A 22,268-nucleotide genomic window follows, 5' to 3' on the forward strand; every position below is an offset into this window, starting at 1 on the left:
AATAATAACTTTGACAGGTGTAAACTACCTATTCCTCTCAATGGAATATTAGTTTGTAAGTCTAATGACGTCAGTGTGAGTGCCAGCATTATTAATTATTTCACTGCTGATAGCTTTAGTAAAAATACTCACATGATCTGCTGATAATCCATTAAAATGAAATTGTAGTTACTTAGAGTGCACTGGGGCAGAGAAGGAAGTACATGTGACTATGGAGAGACCTGAACAGAACAGATTAGAAAAGGAGATTAAATGAAAAGAAAAAGCATACAGTGTGATTCATTAATTAGGGTTTGATCCTCTTCCCATTGATATCAGTGACATAACTCTTATTGACTCAAAGAGACAGAGTCAATTTCTTTTTTTTTTTTTCAAAAGGAGAAAATACTCAAGCCTTTTAAAAAATAAAATGTATGAGTTTTAATATGCTAAATAGACCGTGATAGTACAAGAGTCTGAGAATGTTATATGCAAACATAAGGAACTGATCCAAACCTCACTGAAATCATGGATTGTATACATTCATTAGGGTCTGTGTGCTCAAGAGTGGGACTTGTGCATGAATGAAAGTCTGATCCAATTTTTACAACAGACTCATTTACTTCATGTGAATATATAGAACAGATCACTGTGGGGAATACAAAAGGGTTAAAATGAAATGATTTAAATTAAATATCATAAAAACATCACAACAGCTGTGATTAGTACTCACTGCACTAGTTTTCCAAAGAGTTTTTTCTTTATAAACTAGTCCCAATTTTCATATACTCTGTCAATGTAACAAACATTCACAGCATGTAGCTTAAAAGGAGAAATGAACACCTGGTAATTGCACATCTTTAAGCTGTATGGGAAGGCCATTCATGGACTCCTTTGTAAGAATATTTGTGTTCTGTACTCCACTCTTCCCCTTGGCTGAAAATAGATTAGGAGTTTTCCTTATGGGATAGTAAATGGATAAAACAAATTTGATATCAAATATGATAACAAAGTAGCTAACCCCACAGTTCAATTTGCTAGTGGATCAGCTCACCTTTTTCCCCAATAATTTGATGTCTATCAGAGTGAGAAAATTCATCCATCTGGGGAAAGAATCCCTCTTAATATTGCAAGCAAAGAAATCCAATTTTTAATATGTTATTAGTGTAGCCTTCAGGGGACTGAATAATGCACTTTATTAGTGATGCTAACCAGGGCTGGCTCCAGTTTTTTGCCACCCCAAGCGGCGAAGAAAAAAAAAGCCTCAATCAGTGGCACTTCGGCAGCAGCTCTACTGTGCCGCTTCATTCTTCGGGTAAGGGATCTGCTGCTGAATTGCCGCCAAAGACCTGGACGTGCTGCCCCGTTCCATTGGCTGCCCCAAGCACCTGCTTCCTTTGCTGGTGCCTGGAGCCGGCCCTGACACTAACTAACACTTTCAGTCTCAGCTTTTGACAGTGGAGTGGTTAATTTTCATTGAGCTTTCATCACTACAAAGGGGTTTGGATCAAATCTATTATTATAATATTTCTGTAGTAATATTAACCCACTGTTTAATAGCACAGCTGTTTCCAAAATGCCACAAGAGTTATATGCTGTGTGAACAGAATATCCTTCCATTGATGTTCTTCTCTATTAAACATATCATGTTATTTAATTTCCTCTCTTGCTTTTCTTTAACAGGTTTCTCAGATCCATCATCAAGCTGAAATGAAGACCTTGGAGGCTGAAGAAAGCTGAGTGCACCACTACCTGGCCTCAGAGAAAGGCACTACTGGTCCAGCCAACCTTTCTCCTGACGACTTTTGGTAGCTTTAAATTGACAGTTGCCTACCTTGAAAGACACAGCTATTGCTTCTTTCAGCACACATGGAGGAAGGCAGCAAAGTGTGTAACCCTGGCTAATCAGACTATGGCTTTCCTATGAAGAGTAGAAGGCAGGCCAATCATAAAAGGATTATTTCACAGTTAATCTCCAGGACTTTACCTCTGACCTGATCACTGGACACAAATTCAAGCCAATTCCAACAACCTGAGTTTTCACTACCTGTTCTTTATCATTGTTTTAATTCCTCTTTCTTTGGTATTCCATTTCTTTAAGTTCAAAATGGGCCTGTGGACAAGAATGTGGCCCAAAGATTGGGCTGCTTTCCTGAAATCCTGGCTCATAATTTCCCTGGGGCTCTGCATGCAGGTCTCCAAAACTCTGGCCTGTCCAAATGTGTGCCGCTGTGACCGAAACTTTGTCTACTGTAATGAGCGAAGCTTGACCTCAGTGCCTCTTGGGATACCAGAGGGTGTAACCGTACTCTACCTCCACAATAACCAAATTAATAATGCTGGATTCCCTGCAGAGCTGCACAACGTCCAGTCTGTGCACACGGTCTACCTGTATGGCAACCAATTGGATGAGTTTCCCATGAACCTGCCCAAGAATGTCAGGGTTCTTCACCTGCAGGAAAACAACATTCAAACCATTTCTCGGGTTGCCCTGGCCCAGCTCCTGAAGCTGGAAGAGTTGCACCTAGATGACAACTCCATCTCTACTGTGGGGGTTGAGGATGGAGCATTTCGGGAAGCTGTCAGTCTCAAGCTTCTGTTCTTGTCTAAGAATCACTTGAGCAGTGTACCAGTTGGCCTTCCAGTGGACTTACAAGAGTTACGAGTTGATGAAAACCGAATTGCCATAATTTCAGACATGGCCTTCCAGAATCTCACGAACTTGGAGCGTCTTATTGTGGATGGCAATCTCCTGACCAATAAAGGTATAGCTGAGGGCGCCTTCAGCCATCTGACCAAGCTCAAAGAATTTTCAATAATACGGAATTCACTATCCTACCCTCCCCCTGATCTTCCAGGTACACATCTGCTGAGGCTCTACCTGCAGGACAACCAGATAACCCACATACCACTTTCAGCTTTTTCAAACCTCCACAAGCTGGAGCGGCTTGATATTTCCAACAATCAGCTCCGGATGCTGGTGAAAGGGGTCTTTGATAACCTCCACAACCTGAAGCAGCTCACTGTGCGGAATAATCCCTGGTTATGTGACTGCAGTATTAAATGGGTCACTGAATGGCTCAAATTTATTCCCTCATCCATCAATGTCCGGGGTTTTATGTGCCAGGGACCAGAACAGGTCCGAGGTATGGCTGTCAGGGAGCTCAATATGAATATGTTGTCATGCCCCACCACCACTCCTGGTCTGCCACTTATCACCCCAGCCCCTGCTACCACTTTGCCAACCACACTGGTTCCCACTTCATCAGTTCCAACTCCAAGTGATAAATACAGTCCTCTCCCACCCACCAAATCCACACTCCCCACTGTGCCTGACAGGGAGGGCGGAGAAATGGTGACGCCTCCCATTTCTGAAAGGATCCAACTCTCCATCCATTTTGTGAATGACTCTTGCATCCAAGTCAACTGGCTGTCCCTTTTTACTGTGATGGCATACAAACTCACATGGGTTAAAATGGGCCACAGCCTGGTAGGGGGCATTGTTCAGGAACGGATAGTAAGTGGTGAGAAACAACACTTAAGCTTGGTGAATCTCGAACCCAAATCCACTTATCGGATTTGTTTGGTTCCACTGGATGCTTTTAATAATTACCGAGCTGGAGAAGACACTGTCTGTTCAGAAGCCACAACCAAGGCTTCCCACTTAAACAATGGCAGCAACACAGCCTCCAGCCATGAGCAGACGACTTCTCAGAATATGGGCTCCCCCTTTTTGCTGGCAGGCTTGATTGGGGGTGCAGTGATATTTGTTCTTGTGGTCTTGCTCAGCATCTTTTGCTGGCACATGCATAAAAAGGGGCGCTACACCTCCCAGAAGTGGAAATACAACCGGGGCCGGCGGAAAGATGACTATTGCGAGGCAGGGACCAAGAAGGACAACTCCATCCTGGAGATGACGGAAACCAGCTTCCAGATTGTCTCCTTAAATAACGATCAGCTCCTTAAAGGAGATTTCAGACTGCAGCCCATTTATACCCCAAATGGGGGAATTAACTACACAGACTGCCACATCCCCAACAACATGCGATACTGCAACAGCAGTGTCTCAGATCTGGAACACTGTCATACGTGATAGTGAGGGGAAAATGAGATGTATAGAACTACAAGCAAAAACTCTGGAAAAAAAATACACACACACAAAAATTACATTTGATAAATGTTACACAGATGCATTTGTGCATTTGAATACTCTGTAATTTATATGGTGTACTATATAATGGGATTTAAAAAAAAGTGCTATCTTTTCTATTTCAAGTTAATTGCAAATGGTTTTGTAACTCTTTGCTTTTTAAATCTTTAAAAAAAATATTGCTGAAGTACTCTACAGGGTGGTACAATAAGAACCCAATGCCATGGCAAAGGATAGAAAGACTCATTCTTCAAACATTAACCACTTTGCTGTCGAAGCTGTCTGAAGGATGTTGGTCCATAGGTAGTCCTGTAGTACAGGATACAAGTGTTCATTAAAACAGGGTCACTAGGGATGGGCAAAGCCAGTTCTGATAAAATGAGTACAACCCTCTCACCCAAACTCATAATGAACTTCTTCTGAGGTTCAAACAAGTTAGAGTAACTCTTTTCCCCATTTGTCACTTTCACCTGCCTCTGTGTTTCCTGGTTCCACCTAGAAGTAGGAGTTCTGAAGTGCTACCAGAGAGGCTGTTTCAGTGGTGCTTTTTTTTTTTCTGCTATTGATGGAAACAAAAAAGCATCAGACACTTTCTGCAAGATTCAGAGTTCTCTGTATTCCTATTCATAAGAGCTAGTCAGAAAATGGTCCCAAAATATCAGATACATTTTCATGAGAATTTTCCCCCCATTTTTCATTAAAATTAAGAAATTTTACACATTTTCTAACCAACTTCAATGGGAAATGAGGGTACTCACCAGCTATCAGGTGGCTCTCAGGAGATCAAATGACCTTCTAAGAGAACAACTTTTGCAGAACTAGCATGTTCAGTTAAGGCCTGGACCTGTGAGATGCTGAGTGCCGTCAACTCCTATTGACATAAAATGTCCAAATCCTATAGGATTTGCCATGTCTTAATGGCAATATATCTATCCAAATCACTGAAAGCCTCATCCAAATATCCAACGAGATCCGTGGAAAGACTTCCACTGGCTTCTGTGGATTTTGATTAGGCCCTGATTGGTTTAATGGCCTGAATAATGTTCAGTACAGTACAGTACAGTACAGTACTAGGAAGACGCCACCTGGCAAGTGAGAGAGCTTTTGTTTGTTTGTTTCTTTGTTTTTAGAAAGGCTCTCATCAGACCTGCTATGAACTGAATTAACTTCAGTGAAATTATCACATCAAAGTCCTATTGTTTTAGGTGAATGGCTATGGGCACTAACTAAACATTTGGTGAGTTGAGGGATTTGCATGGATACTATTCCATGCCGCCCCTTTTACTCTCCCTTCTTCAATCCTTAGTCTTTTGGCCACTTTTTCAACAATGATCTGTGCTTTAAATGTAGTATTTGGGCCTAGATTTTGTTCTCTTCTGCCCTCAACTCTTCAGTTGGAATCAATTCTGTATCCCTGAACTTGACACAGACAGTATGGAACATCATGCTTCTGCTAAAATCATGATGTTGCTCAGAAAGTTACATAAGGTTCCAGCAACAACTGACTCCTGTGCTTGCCAAAAGCTCTGGTTCTCTTGCCAGCTCAGTGATGGATTTTATCCTTTTTTTTTTTTTTAAACACACTTTTGCTCACTATGTCTCCTGAGCCTAGGGAACACACACAAGTTCACAACAAAGAGGAAGAAAACCACACAAATATCAGTAAGCCCCTCATACAAAAAGCTCACAGGGCTTGTTTTCTAAAAATTTTCCAAGGGAGAAGGGAATGCATGTATGCACGCTTGCTACGGAGACCACAGAAAGGTCCAGCAAAAATTGGTATTCTGATAAAAGTGGCCCATTAATTAAAGATTTAACAAAATCACTCTGAAAAATTTGGAGTTATATGATCATTGATGGCTTTTTCTGTTGGGAGAGAGAGCTGTGGTCCTTTCCTCTGTGAATTTCACCATGCTCATCCCTGAACCCAAGCAGTCTTTGAGCAACTTCTAAAATGGCATGAAAACATTTCTCTTCTGCACTGAAGAGATTAATCTGATCTTTAGTTGTAGATGGCAAAGTACAATCATTATCTGAGGAACTACATCCTCCCCACAGACACCTTTTATAATCCCATTTGGGAATTCCATTCTGTATTCTGTATATTTGCTATTTTCTCCTGATATATCCGGTATTTTAGGCAACCTGTGTGGCTACTGTAATAGTAAAGTCACTGAAATTTTGCTGAATAAAAGACTGCCATATGATCTCAAATTGTGTAATTTTAGGTAGAAAAGTCTATGCAAAGTGTTTTTTCTAGTATGTGACCTATTTACTCGAGATAACTGAGAGAAGGCTGTACTTTTTGTTTGTTTGTTTAATATGTTTTAGCTGCCAGGACCCCACATGTCGAGCAGCAAGCCATGTGCATGTGCACACACCTGTGGCATGCGATATACATGAAAGTTTATTTTAGGTTAAGTAAAGTTAGTGAATTCATTCTGGGCATGGATGTAGTATTTAATTTCACTGAAATAGCTGGTTATTGTTTGGTTTGAAAAAGCCATCTCACATATTTAATAATGGTTCCCAATCATTGGTATATATACCAGTACTGGTACTTCATGCTTCAGTGTCTGATACCGTAAGTACTTATCTCTTCCATAATTATAATCAGCTGAACTAGGTCTTAGTATATTGTAGTTACTAGAGCTAGGTGAATTATTCATACCAAATTACTTCTTCAGTGAGTTTAGCCCTTTATTTCCAATTGTGAATTATCTATGCACAGATTGATTGATATGATTGTGCTTGCTATTCAAAATTGTTTGATGAATACTCATACTCATGTGAATGTGATCCAGACAAGGGGTTCTTCACAAACTGTTCAGTTTGACTACATCTTGGACTATTCATGGTGCGTGACGAGGCCAGCTAAGTCACATGTCATTAATTCTGCTCCCTGACTGATGATGGGAATTTTTATAAACTGCAGGAGGGAAAGCCAAGAAATTTCAAAGATGACAGAGTTTGGGCTTTGGGTACTGAACCCTTGTGCAAAAATATTGGCATGGGGTGTTCATAGGATTCATTTTACATGAACGTTATGTTGAAAAAAAAAACTCACTTGTACCAGATTTCCCTGAAAAACAAATTGAAAGAACTGGGAGTACTAGTTAAACAAATTCACTGTTTTATTCAAACAAATGTTTAGATATATGTTTTGGAATTATTTTTGTTACCTCTAACTGCTACCCACCTCTTCTCCATTTAAGCACACTCCAACGCACAACAAAGTTTGGATTATTTCAAATTAGGTCCACAGTCATACACACAGCTCAAATTCCATTTTAGCACATAGTTGATTACACTTCATTTGGGGGAGGTTTTCAAAAGAGGCTGGATAGTCATCTGTCTTGGATGATTTAGACATCACAAATCCTGCATCTCGGCAGGGGTTTAGACTAGATGATCCTTGTGGTCCCTTCTAGTCTATGATTCTAAGCAGGTGATAGGCGCTAACTGAAGTCTGAGTCTGGTAAAATGCCTGAAAAGATTGGGAACCTCTCAGCTAAAAATAAATGATGACAAAGATATTTGTTGTGATTGGACATTTAATATTAAACTACTATCACAAGCTTTCATCTTGTACAGAGTATATTCCAAACAAGCTTAATTAATGCTGCAGATTCTGGGATCTGCCTCAATTAGTGTAAGATCTGCATACTTACATTAGCTAGCATACACCATGGACAAAAGTTTCAAATGTGTGCACATAAAACACAAGCAGAACCTCTGAATTGGGCATTTGCTAATCCTGATTTCCATAGATCTAGACTGTACATATTCATTAGGGTCTATGTGCTCAGGAGTTGGACTTGTGCACAAATGAAAGTCTGATCCATTTTTTACAGTAGACCCATTCACCTCATGAATGTATAGAACAGATCACTGTGGGGAATAAAAAGGGTTGGAATGAAATGATGTAAATTAAATATCATGAAAACGTCATAAGAACTGTGATTTGTTCTCACTGCACTGGTTTTCCAAAGACTTTTTTCTTTACAAAGTAGTCCGAATTTTCATATACTCTCTCAATGTGACAAACATTCACAACATGTAGCTTAAAACGGCAGAAACAAACAGCTGGAGGTCGCACATCTTTAAACTGTATGGTTTGCATTGAGGAGGCCATCAATAGGCTCCTTTGTAAGAATATTTATGTTCTGTATTCCCCACTTCCTCTGGCTGAAAATACATTACGAGTTTTCCATGTGGGACAATACAGTAAATACATAAAACAAACCTGATATCAAATATGACAATGAAGTAGCTAATGCTACAGTTCCATTTGCTACTAGACCATCTCACTTTTTATTTTATTTTTTCCAATCATTTTGTATCTTTAACAGAGTGAGAAAATTCCTCCATCTGAGGAAAGAATCCCTCCAAAAATTGCAGGCAAAGAAATCCAATTCTCAATGTGTCATTGGTGTAGTCTTCAGAGAACTAAGTAAGGCACTTTTTTAGTGACACTAAATAGCAGTTTCATTCTCAGCTTTTGACAGTGAAGTGGTTAATTTCCAGTGAGTCCTTTGTTTATAGCATTTCTTTGCTCTAACTTATAACAGAGACATTAAAGTTTTACTTTAGAATATGAGAATAATGGTTTTACTCATGACTTATCTTTCCAGCTGCATGAAAAAAAACAAAACAGAAATTAGTGCCAAAACCAAAAGGAACTAGCTCTAAGCTTCATCAGGTCCTGTCTGATGCTCTTCTTTTTACACAAAGGATAATTCTAGGAAGCTGAAGCTGACATCCTTCCCTAAGATCTACAGGAGAGGTCAGTTTGGATCACAGAAGACACTAGGGGATGCTTGTAAAAGATTTATTTGTAAAGTTTTTGCACAAGCATGGTACTGTATTTTCTCTTCAATAAGACAGTTCTTTCTAGTAGCACACCCAGCAGTCTAGCACAAAGGGGATGCAGCAAGCATTGACTGTACTGGGGACTCTAACAAAACACATCCCATTAGAGTTAAATTCTGATCCTCTCGAATACAGACAAGGCACGGAACAAATTGTCACGAATACTGGGTCCCAGATATAGTGGCTCCAAATATATAAATTGAAAAATAATCATAAAACATTGTTATTAACTGAGACATACGCAAATTTGGTTCTTCTTTGTGTTTGGTATATTTTATCTATAACAAGATAGTAGAAGTGGTTTGAAATCTGTGTTATCCATCTTCTGAGACCTGCCATGTTTAACTTCAAGACTCCATTCTACACTATACAGTATCTTCTTGGCTTATTCAGTAAAGACTTATTGGAATTAAAAAACACCACAAAACCCTGCAGTGTTTATATGAGTACCTGCATTAAAATTCAGGCATCTCATCTCATCAAAAATCTCATCCATAAGAGAATGGAGTAAAAAAAATGGTCAGGATTCCAAATTTTCATTTTTGCATATTTTTTAAAAAGTGTTTTGCTGTACATCTGCTCTCACCTTAAATTCTAACCAACTGACTTGTTTGTTTTATCTCTTTGTCTTCAAAGCACTTTTGCCCCTATAATGAGAACTACTTGTTGTCATCATTTTCTGAAAGATTATCTTAGCTATAGACACATTCTCATCTTGTTATGCATTTAGGAAATCACTGTCCAAGAAGACAATGTAACATAATGTTTGCATATAGAATGTGTGTGAGAGAGTATGTGTATATACATAAATACTACATGTGTATGTGGAAGTGATATCCAATCCATGTGAGAAATTGCAGTCATAGGATAAATGCATTTATCATACATCTTTGGGTTCCTAACCTGCCTTTTACCCATTAATCTATTTTCCAGAAATGAAATATTCCTCTTTCTCCTCCAGTTTCTCCCAGAAAAATCAGTTCTAATTGAGACCCAAGAAGAACAGGATTCAGCCATAGGATAGCTGGCAGCTTTTATATACCTAGTACCTAGTATATGTGTATACAGGAGCTTTAGAGAGACAAGGTGGGTGAAGTAATGCCTTTTATTGGACCAACTTCTGTTGTTGAGAGAGACAAACTTTCGAGCCACGCACAGCTCTTCTTCAGGTCTGGGAAATGTACTCCCAGTGTCACAGCAAAATGCAAGGTGGAATAGATTGTTTAGGATAAGTGGATAGCACATATTGTCAGGGACCATTTGAGGTGGAGTGACCCATTTGTGCAATCATAGGACAAAAAGAGGGAGCTAGTGGGTTACAGATTGTTTTAATAAGCCATAAATCCAGTGTCTCTGTTCAGTTCATGATTTTTAGTGTCTAGCAAAGTATTTAAGCTCCCAGCCTCATCTTTTGAAAGTGTTCTGCACCTTTCCTTTGAGGATATGGACTGAGAGGTCAGATTTAGAGTGACTGCTTTGTGAAAAGTGTTCACCCAGAGGTGATAGGGTGTTGCATTTTGCTGTCATGCTGGGATTACCTTTCCCAGATCTGAAGAAGAGCTCTGTGTAGCTCAAAAGCCTGTCTCTCTCACCAACCAAAGTTGGTCCAGTAGAAGAGATTACCTCTCCCACCTTGTCTCTTTAATATCCTAGCTACAACTTGTCATGGTACAATTCCCCGCTCTGAACCTTAGCGTCCAAGAGATGGGGTACCAGCATGAATTCCTCTAAGCTTGATTACCAGCTTAGAACCTGTAGCGCTGCCACCAACCAGGAATTCCAGTGGCTGGGTACACTCTGTTCCCAAAAACCTGCCAGGGACCCCACAAGACCCCAGAACCTCTGGACTCTTTAACACAAGGAAGTAACCCCTTTCCCGCCCACCCCTTATCGTGCGTGCTCTCCAGGCTTCCCCTCCTGGTTAACCTGAAAGATCACTGTGGATTCAACTCTTTCTTGAATCTTTAAACAGAGAGTAAGAAATTCACTTTCCTTCCTCGCCTCTCTCCCCCCGCCTCCCCAACATCCTCCTGAGAGAAAGTAAGGCACTGACACCGGAGAGAAATTATGCCTCTCTTCTCCCCCTTCCTCCTTTCTCACCCTAACTCCCTGGGAATCCAGACCCCGTCCCCTGGGGTCCTCACATACACCAGAAAAATACAACAATCAGTTTAACAAGAAAAACTTTTAATAAAGAGAGAAAAATACAGTAAAATTAATCTTTGTATAAAAATGAATAGGAGGTTTTTTACTATAGGCAATGGAATAATCCTCCGCCTAAGTATCAAAGTACAAATTAAAAATCTTTCAGCAAAATAAAATCGTTGAACTCCCTTCCAGCCTTCCAGCCAAATGCACATTTGCAAATAAAGAAAACAAACGTAAGCCTAACTCGCCATCTACCTAGTACTTACTATTTGGAATCTATAAGAACCTGTATCAGGGAGATTGAAAAGAAACCTGGTTGCACATCTGGTCCCTCTGAGCCCCCAGAGTGAACAACAACCAAAAACTAACAACACACACACAAACTTCCCTCCCTCAAGATTTGAAAGTATCCTGTCCCCTGATTGGTTCTCTGTTCAGGTGACAGCCAGGCTTACTGAACTTGTTAACCCTTTACAGCCAAAACAGATATAAAGAACTTCTGTTCTATTAACTCCTACTATCTGTTTATGACACAACTACACTGCAGACAGGAGATTTAGACATTTGAGAAGATTTCCAACTTCCAATGATATACACAGCACTCACTTCTGTCCCTGGAAGGGCTTGCAATGTCAAACCTATAGTTATGTCATTTTTTATGTCTAGAAAAAGGTCATTTTCAAGAGTCTTGCACTTCATTGGTGAGTTCTTTCTTTCACTGTAAGTCCTGCAAAGCTCAAGTCATGGTATAAGGTTGTGTGTAGCTTAACACACACATTGCTGCTCTCCGACCATGATTCCCCAGAGGCTGTCTCTCCTACAGAAGCAACTCCTACTCTCTTTTCTAAGCAGCCTGTCTCACCATGGGTACATGAGAACACAGAGAGATGGGATAGACAGCAGGTTAGAAGTTTATGACCAAAAAATAGAAACAAAATGGAAACATTTTCAAAGTTTATTTTTGTTTTCTGCCAGAATGGAAGTAGTTGATGAACACTGGTAGTTTTTCATGAGCTAATTTTTATGTAGCCAAAAACTGTTAATCTGAATAAGGGAAACAATCCTTTAAATGTTCAGTTTGAATATTTCAGAAGTGGCTGGTATCTGACATGTTATCAGACTGTGATAAGTATATTTGCCTGTGTGTAGTGTTTCTAGTTTATGACAACTGTGGTTGCCTAACAAGAGGAACTCAAAGAAACAAGAAAACAGGGCAAATTTTAATATAGGGAACATTAAGTTTTCTCAGCAAAAATTAGTAAATGTCTTCCTACAAAAAGTACAAACAAGTTCAGTTGTCCTAGGAAGAATTATTGTGACGAATTTGGAGACTGTGTTCAATCAGGTATGAAACATGGATGGATGTGCAACTCTTAGTAAAATCTTAGATATGGAGTCATTATTGATGGCTCCATTATACACTGTACACACATATATACATGCAGCCATTATATATACACACACATGTTCAAAAAGTTTCCATTAGTCTCCATTAGTGAAATACATTTATATATTCATAGGGCATAATCCTGGCCCCATTGATCTCATTCATAGATTTTGAGGTCTGAAGGGATTATTAAAATCACCTAGTCTAACCTCCTGCATAACCAGTGAATGCTATATGCCAGTGAATTTCCACATAAAAATAAATAAAATTTCTAAATAAGGCAATATGATTATGTACTGCATTATAAAGAGACAATGTGGATGAGGCAATATCTTTTAATGGGACCAACATCCGTCAGTGAAAGAGACAAGCTCTTGAGCTAGACAGAGCACTTTGTCAGGTCAATATACTGCCTTGTAATTTTGGTTATCTTCCTTGGATTGCAGAAAGAATTAAATGCAACACAAAAAAATTGTACAGAAAAAAACAAACAACTTGATCCACATTTTCAAATGTGAAGCTGCACACATAAAATGGGGGTATGTGTGAACGGAAACAGTCAATGAGTGCACAGAAGATGCAGTTTTATGAACACACACAAGCAGACAATGTATGCTTGTATCTTCATAAGTTGCCTAAGTTGACAGACCCACCCATGTTTTCTGAACACAACTCAGAGGAATATTAGAAATTTGGTGTGCGTGTTGTACAGGCCACATTCTGTTTAACATGCTCATACAAGTCCTGTTTATTACTTTAGGGTTTCTCACCCTGAAGAAGGAGAATATGATTTGACTATGTGCATCAAGGTATAAATTATTTTTCTCACTCTGTAGAGAAAGAATTCATACACCAAAGAAGTGATATTTTATTTTCACAAGTTGTTGTGAACATTGTGATTGGAATGTTTGCTATAACCAGTGAAAAACAAAAAAACCCAAGCTCAATACCCCGTTTTCTATTCCATAAGTGAGGAATGTCTTGAAGAATGAATACAGTGCAGAATCTAGATGAAGTTTCAACCCAAGTGTGTTCATGCGTCTACAACACTGACAAGCTCAGTGCTTGCATTAGATTTTTCAATGATAGATACCAGCCAGGGTGCTAAATTAGATACAAATCTGGCTGGTAAGGACATTTGCCATAATGATTCCCTCAAAAAGGCATATTTCTTGTACAATGTGAGTAAGTCCACATCACTAGATAATGAACCAATGATCATGTGAGGTGTCACTGTGAAATGGGAACAGGAGAATGTCTCCAAAGAAACAGTGTTATGATTTGTGTGCTGTGAATGATATGATCTCAGTGAAAAATGACAGGTATATTTTCTCATGAAGATGAAATACAATTGTCATAGACAGAGTTCATAGTGCATTTTTATTGAATGAACATACAAATCATGCCACACTGATGAAATATACACACAAATACTGTGGAAATATGTATATAAATTAGAGATAGGTCTGGTTTGATTCAAATCTCCCTCCTCCCCACCCTCATCCCAGTTTCTGGGGTGTTCAGATCAGATCCACTTTTGGTACATATAGAACATTCCAAACAATGAAGAACTCTGGTTAACGAAGTTTTCATAGGGACAATTAAAATGAATTGCTTTCCTATAAGATATGAATGATTATTCTCCATTTGAATGACTATAACCATGGAAATGAAGTGATAAAATAGTCTCAGAAAATGCAAAGTACTTTCTCAAACACTTGTAGCATTAAAAAGAAAAAAAAAGGGTGGTTAAAAGAGAGACTGAAAAATGAAACCTTTTCGTTCCATATTTATTCTTTCTATTTCTCCTTCAACATATCTTTAAAGTCAAACCAGGATTCCATTTAACTAGCAGTGCTATAAGCTCGACCTTGTCTCATCATCATAAACTGATTCACATATCCACAGTTTCACGTTAACAGTAAAAATTCTGGAATCACATTTTCTGTACTTTTTCCAATTCTAATATATTTTTTTGAGAAGGGGTCTAGAACTGCACTTATTATTCATGGTTTGGGCATACCATGAATTTAAATAGTGTCATTATAGTATTATCTGCCTTATTATCTATCCCTTTCCTAATGGCTCTTACTCTTTGGTTTGGTTTTTTGACTGCCACTGAAGTTAAGAATTGGAAAAAACAAACAAACATGAGCTGAGGCAGTGTCCAGGACTTCAACATATGTTAATATAGGCAGTCCCATGTATTTTAGTGAGATTTAAGAGTGGCTTGTGTTGAGTAAGGATTTCAGGAGCAAGTCTATGTAGAGTAACTATGTGCCATTTTGAAAGAGCTACTTTTCTAACAAGTACCACACTGATTGTAAATAGGGCAGTATTGTACTGTTCCTCTTATGACAGGATTATGTTGCTTCTCTACACCTATAAGAAGATTTTACCTACCTATCCCATTCATAGGTGCTCATCATTCTCACCATAGGTACTCAAAGGACTAGGATGTACAATGCATATTCAATTTACACTTATCTGGACTGGCAAGAAAAAAGAAAAGAAATGGAAATCTGAAGAAGACACACTGAGTGAATCTAATATTATCCACTGAGTACTTTGGGCATGTAAAAAAATCCCACAGAAGTGCTGAAGCATTGGATATTGAAAGAAAGTGACTGAACACACGTTCTAACTACTTTCATTTTATAAGTATTATATCTAGGCACACTGACTGGGGTCTGTTCACCTCCTTCCATATTGTGGGCCCAGTTCTGAAGTCAATGGTATTTATGCCTGAGTAAAGAGGATAGCATCAGACCCATGGTACCTTATGGTCTGCCAGGTGGGTAATGATGTGCATCTGAAAGTTACTTTGCATGCATATTTACATGACCATCCAGGAGCCCTCTGAGGGAGAAGTTATTTTATAAGTTGTCTACTCACCTCCATGACAGATTTTTATTTCTGGTACTTCATTCTTATTTTTGTTTGTTTTGTTATGTTATATCTGTATCCTTTATCAATTAGCATTAAAAACAATATATAGAAAATGGAGTCTGTAGAACCAATTTAACCCAGCACTTGTTAAGGAAATAAGAATGGTCAGAAATATGTTTCTCATGAATTCCCCAATCAAAAATGTATTCAAGAAGATGACAGTGGCAAGGAAGCCCTTTTCTACCCAATTTCAGTTCTACATTTGTTAACATTTCATAAGAGTAAAAATGTTTACAGTGAATCATTGTTGTGGGTGAATGAGGGCTTGCCGTGTCACAACCTATACTTCTATGGGTAAGGGTGTTACTAGTTCTAGCACAAGTGCACAAGGAGATGAGGGGGAGAAATTCCTTTCCCTTTGCTGAGGAGTATTAGGATGGCCTACATCATGGCTTCCAGCACTGGAGAACAACAGCTGCACCATATATTCCCTCAAACAAATGGGATGGCAGAGAGAAGGAGAATAGGTGAAGCCGTATCTCCAGCCCCTATTTCTCAACCAATGGAGCTAGCAGATGTGTGTGTATGTGTGTGTGAGGAGGGGGGAGGACAACAAACTGCACACAGTAAAAGGATGTAGGAAATTACCATCTCCCTACAGTGAAAAATGGGAACTCTGTGTTGGCAGTCTTTGAGGCACAATGCCTCCCGCTGCTCCTCACTGAGGTGGTACGCGTTAAGTCTTTCTGCTTACAAGAGATGTTTCAAAGAGACAATCCGGCCTTATAGAAGCAGGGAGGGGGCGGGGGCGGGAGGGAGAGGGGAAGGGAAGAGGAAAATTTGTTTGTTTCATTTTGTTTTTTGTTGGTTTTTTTTTGGTAGAGGGGAGTGTCTTTCATATTCAAATATTTTCCTGGAGTGAAAGAATTCCAGACAGCAATGCTGCACTGTTGCTTAAGAAACAGGAAATTTAGTCTGTAAGTCAAACTGAATTGCTCAAAAAGAGTGAAGTGCCATAATAAATGGACATTATAAATGGTGAAAAGTTTTTCAGATTGCACAATTCTTCTAGCTGAAATAATTTCAGCTGTCATTAGTAAAGTGGGGATATGTATTCATTGTCTGCCTTGACAATATTCCTTTAAATGAATATTTGACAAAGGAAAACACAAGAAAAATTAACACAATTTCAGTGCAACAAAAAGGAAAATACAAAAGGGGGGAGTGTCTCATTCTGATTTTACAGTAGATTTCAGGGATAAAACTGCACTGACTTAACTGCAGTTACTCCTGATTTACACCACTGTAACTGAGATCAGAATCAGGCCTGGAAAATGGTAGCAGAGAAAAATAGATTCGTTAATCTGATAGAATTCAGGCAAAATTTTTAGTGTCTCGTCTACTTTTATTGATAAAATCTTAGTAGTTAGAGGTATTAATAAGCCACATCACCTTGAATGGTCCCTTATAATATGTACTAACTACTTATGCTAAACTATCTGTTCAACTTTTTATTTAGCTGTGACAACTTGAGTATCTTTCCCAGACCTGAGAAAGAGCTCTGTATAAGTTGAAATCTTCTCTCTCTCACCAACAGAATTTAGTTCAATAAAAGATATTACCTCACACACCTTCTTTCTCTCCAGGTCTAATTAAGTAGTTGCAAATCACAGTAGATACCATATATGGTGTTACGAATCATAGGTCAGCTCTAAGGCCTCTTGAAGTAATAGAAAGACTCCCATTGACTTCAATGGGCTTTGGATAAGGCCCTAAATATATGCCTGCTAAGATTTCTTGTCTCCACGACTCCGTGGTTTGATTCTAAAGCTGTTTTTGGCAATATTATTAAATAAATATTTAATACTTATTACAGTCTCAATGCAAGGAATAAGCACCCTGGAAGCAAGTAAAGCCCAACACCCTGAGCACAGCATCTGCTAAGCTAAACTAAAAAAAACGAGGAGTCCGGTGGCACCTTAAAGACTAACAGATTTATTGGGGCATAAGTTTCATGGGTAAAAAAACAACTTGGTTTTTTACCCACAAAAGCTTATGCCCAAATAAAGCAGTTAGTCTTTAAGGTGCCAGCGCACTCCTTGTTGTTTTTGTGGATACAAACTAACATGACTACCCCTCTGATACTTAAGCTAAACTAGATACTCTCTGTGAAATCAAACATTTGTCACAGAGTAATAGTCTGCTACTGTGGCCTCAGTTCAGAGGTGAAGTCAAGGCTTTTTTTATATCCAAAGTATGATCATCTCACTATTTTCTCTTGCAGTCATATTACTTCTATTGTACTACATGAATGTTGTGAATATAACCTTTTTATAAGTTGGATGTTGGTGAAGTAGAATGCATGACAGTTGCATTCTCACTCACTATCAAGCTCCTTCAGTATGATAGGCTTAGGAAACAGATCTCTGACTGATTTAGCCATTAAGAGACAAACTTATAAGAAAGAAAGAAAGAAAGAAAGAAAGAAAGAAAGCTAGGTTCCGACAGGCTAAATGTTTGGGTGTACTGTAGTAGTAATTTGCTACGTGGTCTCCACTCCATCATTGGTCTTTTGCCCACATATCAAATATATGTGCTAGTTCACATTATCTATTCCTTTACCGTGAGATTTATCCCCTGTATAGAATCTATGCTCATGCACCACTTAGATTTAGCAACAGTGTTTTTAAAAAACATGCTTTTTTTGTTCAGGTTTGGAAAGATTTTTGTTTTCAGTAGTGTTAATATACAACCTGTCAACTATAAACACAAAGCTGGTACTGGGGAAATTCAGAGGATAATTGTGACATCAAGGGTAGCTCTTTAACTTCATTTTCCCCTTCCCACGTAACTCTTCTCTCCTTCCTTTACCCACATTTTTTCTCTTATCCTTCTCTTTTCTTCCAGCTCTTCCTTTGCCTTATGTTTCTGTGTACAAAGAGCTTCTTGTTAATTAGTGGTATTGTGATACCAGAATTAAGTCACCCCTCACTCATGCTCCACCTCTTCAGCTCACTTACCTACTGCAGTTCAGTCGGTCCAAATAAATCCCTCTTCAGTTCATGAACCCCATCTCCTCCTCACTTTTTTTGCATAATGATTGAAATGACATTGAGCAGGAATGGAGTAACATGGATAAACATATTGTGCATTATTATATGGGGAGCAGGTAGTGATCATGTCTTAAAGTTGCCTAACAATTTCCATTTATGAAGAATTTTCCCAACCTTTTATTTCAGATGTCTTCACATCTCCATTGTTTGCAGTACTACTCAGATGTGCAACAAAAGGATAACCCTGAGGTTACAGAAGTGGCTTTTCTTTGTCCCATGAATTTCATTTATCTTTTGCTGATATATGAGCTGTTAGATGTCCACGTCTCCCTTCTCTTACTTTTGTTCAGCAGGATAATTTTGTCAGCATGCCAAAATAATAACTGAACATAATCAATCTAAGGCCAAGCTCATGTTGATGCCAAAGCAGCTGCCAGAGCAAGTGTACTGTGTCATAGTAGGGAGGGGGAGAGTGAAAGCCAGGCTTCATTGACGCATCCCCCTCAAGTCCTCCAAGACCCAGCACTTGGCTCCAGCAACCCATCCCTTCCCTCTTTGGAGGTACCACATGGTGCTGGAGCTCTCCCAACTCCTAGTGGGGAGGAAGAGAGCCAATCTGTGCGCCCACTGCCAACCACCCTTTGGCCCCTGTAATCTATCCTCCCTCTGGCATAACAGCTTTCTCCTGCTGCCAGTTAATGAGATTAGCCTTGTAGTTGAAGTGGTAAAATAATGTGTGTTGCCATGATAAAAGTTCAGGGTGCAAATTGTACTGTTGATGCATTATGCGGAGATTGGTATAGTTGCATGTAATATAAATTATTTTCCCCTTAAAAATAAAACTAGGAAATGCATTAAAAGAACATGAAAGTTGTAAAATCAAACACTTGAAAGTTAAGAAATCTCAGATTTATTATTTCCCAAGAAACCTTGGTTCATCCCCTTTGTGCTCAGGTTGGAGGAATAACAGGGAATAATTAAAGTTGCACAGGCAACAGTAAATTTCATTTCATTCCATCCCTTCTGAGTGATTAATTTTGCAACCTAAGTACTGTTTTTTTTAATACTGGCTTTTCTGTATGTAATGTTGTGTATATGCTGCTGGATATACCATATGCATTAATTGAAGAAGTATAAACTCTCCAGCACACAACATGCATATTAATCTCAGAAATCTTTAGTGAGCTCCATTGTCCTTGTTTTCCAGGTACTAGAGAAATATACTTGTTCACTAATGAAATAATACAAATAACCTCTGTCCCTATCTAGATGTTTCTATCAAACCCATTGCTGTGGTATCTGTATGGAATCAAAGAAATGGTCCAATAATTAATCCTTACATTTGACAAGTGTTTAATTTTTATTTGTCTTCACTGAAAGTACATTTTTTCATTTTCTTCAGACAATATCAGTGTTCTCTTCCTGGTAATATTTTAAATCAGGTTATAGCAAATTTGGAAAACTAGGCTCATGCAGGTAAAAATAAATAAACAATTAAACAGATAATCCATATAGCAGGAATTGTTCTTCCTTTACATAGGAGATTTCTCTTTTGGAGAAAAATTGTTGCATGCTCCGATACTACAACAAAAGGAGTTTGATCAGGGGATGCAATGGCTCTGTGGGTTTCAAAGGCCTACCTTAATTTGAAATAGCATAGAAATGTATTGTCAGATGAGGTCCTTAACTGCATTGATTCTTACACACTGCATGCACATGGCTGGATTTGGCTTTTGACAAATGCTGCAAGAATGTGATTGAAATGACCATAAGAGATAAAAAAAGTTATGAGCAATATACATTATAATCTTTCTTTACTCTTACATTTGGTTTATATATCAGAAATAACTGGATTTTCTTTAAGTTAGAATTTGCTACTTTGCTAGTCAATTACATTATCTAATGAATATAGTGGCCCCTGCAATTTTATTCATGGGATATATACCCTAATTATTTAAGTAGAACAATATACTTGGTTCTACCATTCACACACTTCAGTAAAATGTATCAGTCATGCTGATTTTCTCTTCTCCCTTGTTCAACTTCCTTTAATCTTGCTGCGTTATTATTAATATTTCAGTTTTGCTCTTGTTGCTGAAGCAGTTCATATAGGAAGATAGTATTGGACCCCTTTTGCCACATGCCAGAGCTCTGCTCGACGCAGGAAGGGTATGGGCGGGAGGCAGGGGGAGGAATGTGAAAGCCAGTTCTGGAGTTCTGGTTGCCTGAATCTGAGGGTTTCCCCAGGCTGAACACAACTTGCTAGACCAATCTACACTACACTACAGACATAGGGTTCTGTGGAGGATTAGAGTAGTGAAGTGGAGCTGTGTCAACACTCTCCCCACCACACACGTGCCCTAACACACACCCCTTTGACACACTCCTTCCTGCTTCCCTACACCCAGTCTTGGAATTGGCACTGATGCACCAGTTTGAGAATCTTCTTCTGAATGGTGCAAAGGGAAATCTAAACTGGTTTGAGAATTTGGCCCCATATATTCCACTTTTTATTCATTAACCACAAATTGTTTTGTTCAAATGATGTTAAGGGCTTAACTTAAAACTCCTGAAAGCAACAGCATTTAAAGCAAACAAGGATTTGAACCTTGCTTTGACTATTCTTGCTTTTTTTAAGTCAAATTGAGATCCTTGAAGATTATTTGAATTTATCTGTAGTAGTTGAGATTTCATTTTTGAATGGTACTATCAAATATATAATTCACATGGGAGTTTAAGAAAGCAAAGAGAATATTATGTAAGGGCCTGCTCCAAAAACATTGAGGTCATTGGCAGTTTTTCTATTTACTTCATTGGGGTTCGGCTTGAGGCCTAACTGAGAAATTCAACTTTAGACAAAAACTTGTCTTGATCACCTGATTACAACGTCTTTTTGGAGACATTCTGATCCTCTAGATGTTTTTCTTGTAATTTGATAAAGGATACAGTACTTACACAGTTAGATCAGTTATGAGCTCTTCTGCAAATCCATATTTAGGGGCTTGGGTAGGTTCTGATGAGCAGTGTTTCCTAGTGAATACAACACAGGACTGGGACTCAAGAGATCAGGGTTCTGCTCCTGGTTATGTCACCAGCCTGCTGAGTAACCAGGGCAAGTCACTTCCCCTCTCTGTGCCTCAGTTTCCTCCTCTGTAAAATGGAGATAACAGTATTGACTTCCCTTTTGATCTGATATGTAAGTGGCATATAAGAACTAGGCATCATCATTATTATTACTCCTGCATAAACCTAGATGAACTCAACTGAAATCCATGGGATTCACCCAGATACATGTTGGTGTAATTAAGACTTGGCTACCCATTTAACAAAGCAAATTTCTTTGACCCAATAGATAAGCTCCAAAAGGACCTCAGTCATGATATCCACAGCATTCCCTCTCATGGAATGGAGTTAGGATCATATATGATCATGTATGTGTATTAAAATGTTATGCAAAAGAAAAAGTCACCGGGCATGCTCACCAAACAGAGTTCAAATGTAATAATTTTGCTGTTAGAAAACAAACGAACGAATAAGGGCCTGCTTAAAAAACCCAAAATGATACCAGAGTTGAACACACACAAAGTGGCCTAAACTGGGTGAAAGAAACTTTTGTACCAATTTTAGAAATGGTCAAATGGCTTATTTTTATTTTGCACTGATGTCTAGCTCCAAATGATCAAGTAACTCTATACAAACCCTTTTAAAAGAAAAGTTCCTAGTGGACCTAAGCCTTTGCTGTACTAGTGTTATTCCCAGACACATTTTGGCTGGAATTTTCTTCAGTTAT

General features: G+C 38.7%; 1 protein-coding gene across 1 annotated transcript in view; it reads left to right on the forward strand.

Moving 5' to 3' along the window:
• FLRT2 (fibronectin leucine rich transmembrane protein 2) overlaps window positions 1-5,176 on the forward strand; it is a 63,924-nt gene extending 58,748 nt beyond the window's left edge. The window contains exon 2 of the mRNA XM_032802256.2: window positions 1,663-5,176. Coding sequence (XP_032658147.1) covers window positions 2,087-4,072 — 1,986 coding nt within the window. The 5' untranslated portion in view covers window positions 1,663-2,086 and the 3' untranslated portion in view covers window positions 4,073-5,176. The remainder of the gene's footprint in view (window positions 1-1,662) is intronic.
• Window positions 5,177-22,268: the final 17,092 nt, after the last annotated feature.

The sequence above is a fragment of the Chelonoidis abingdonii genome, chromosome 4 (assembly GCF_003597395.2).
Source record: "Chelonoidis abingdonii isolate Lonesome George chromosome 4, CheloAbing_2.0, whole genome shotgun sequence".
Taxonomy (NCBI): domain Eukaryota; kingdom Metazoa; phylum Chordata; order Testudines; family Testudinidae; genus Chelonoidis; species Chelonoidis abingdonii.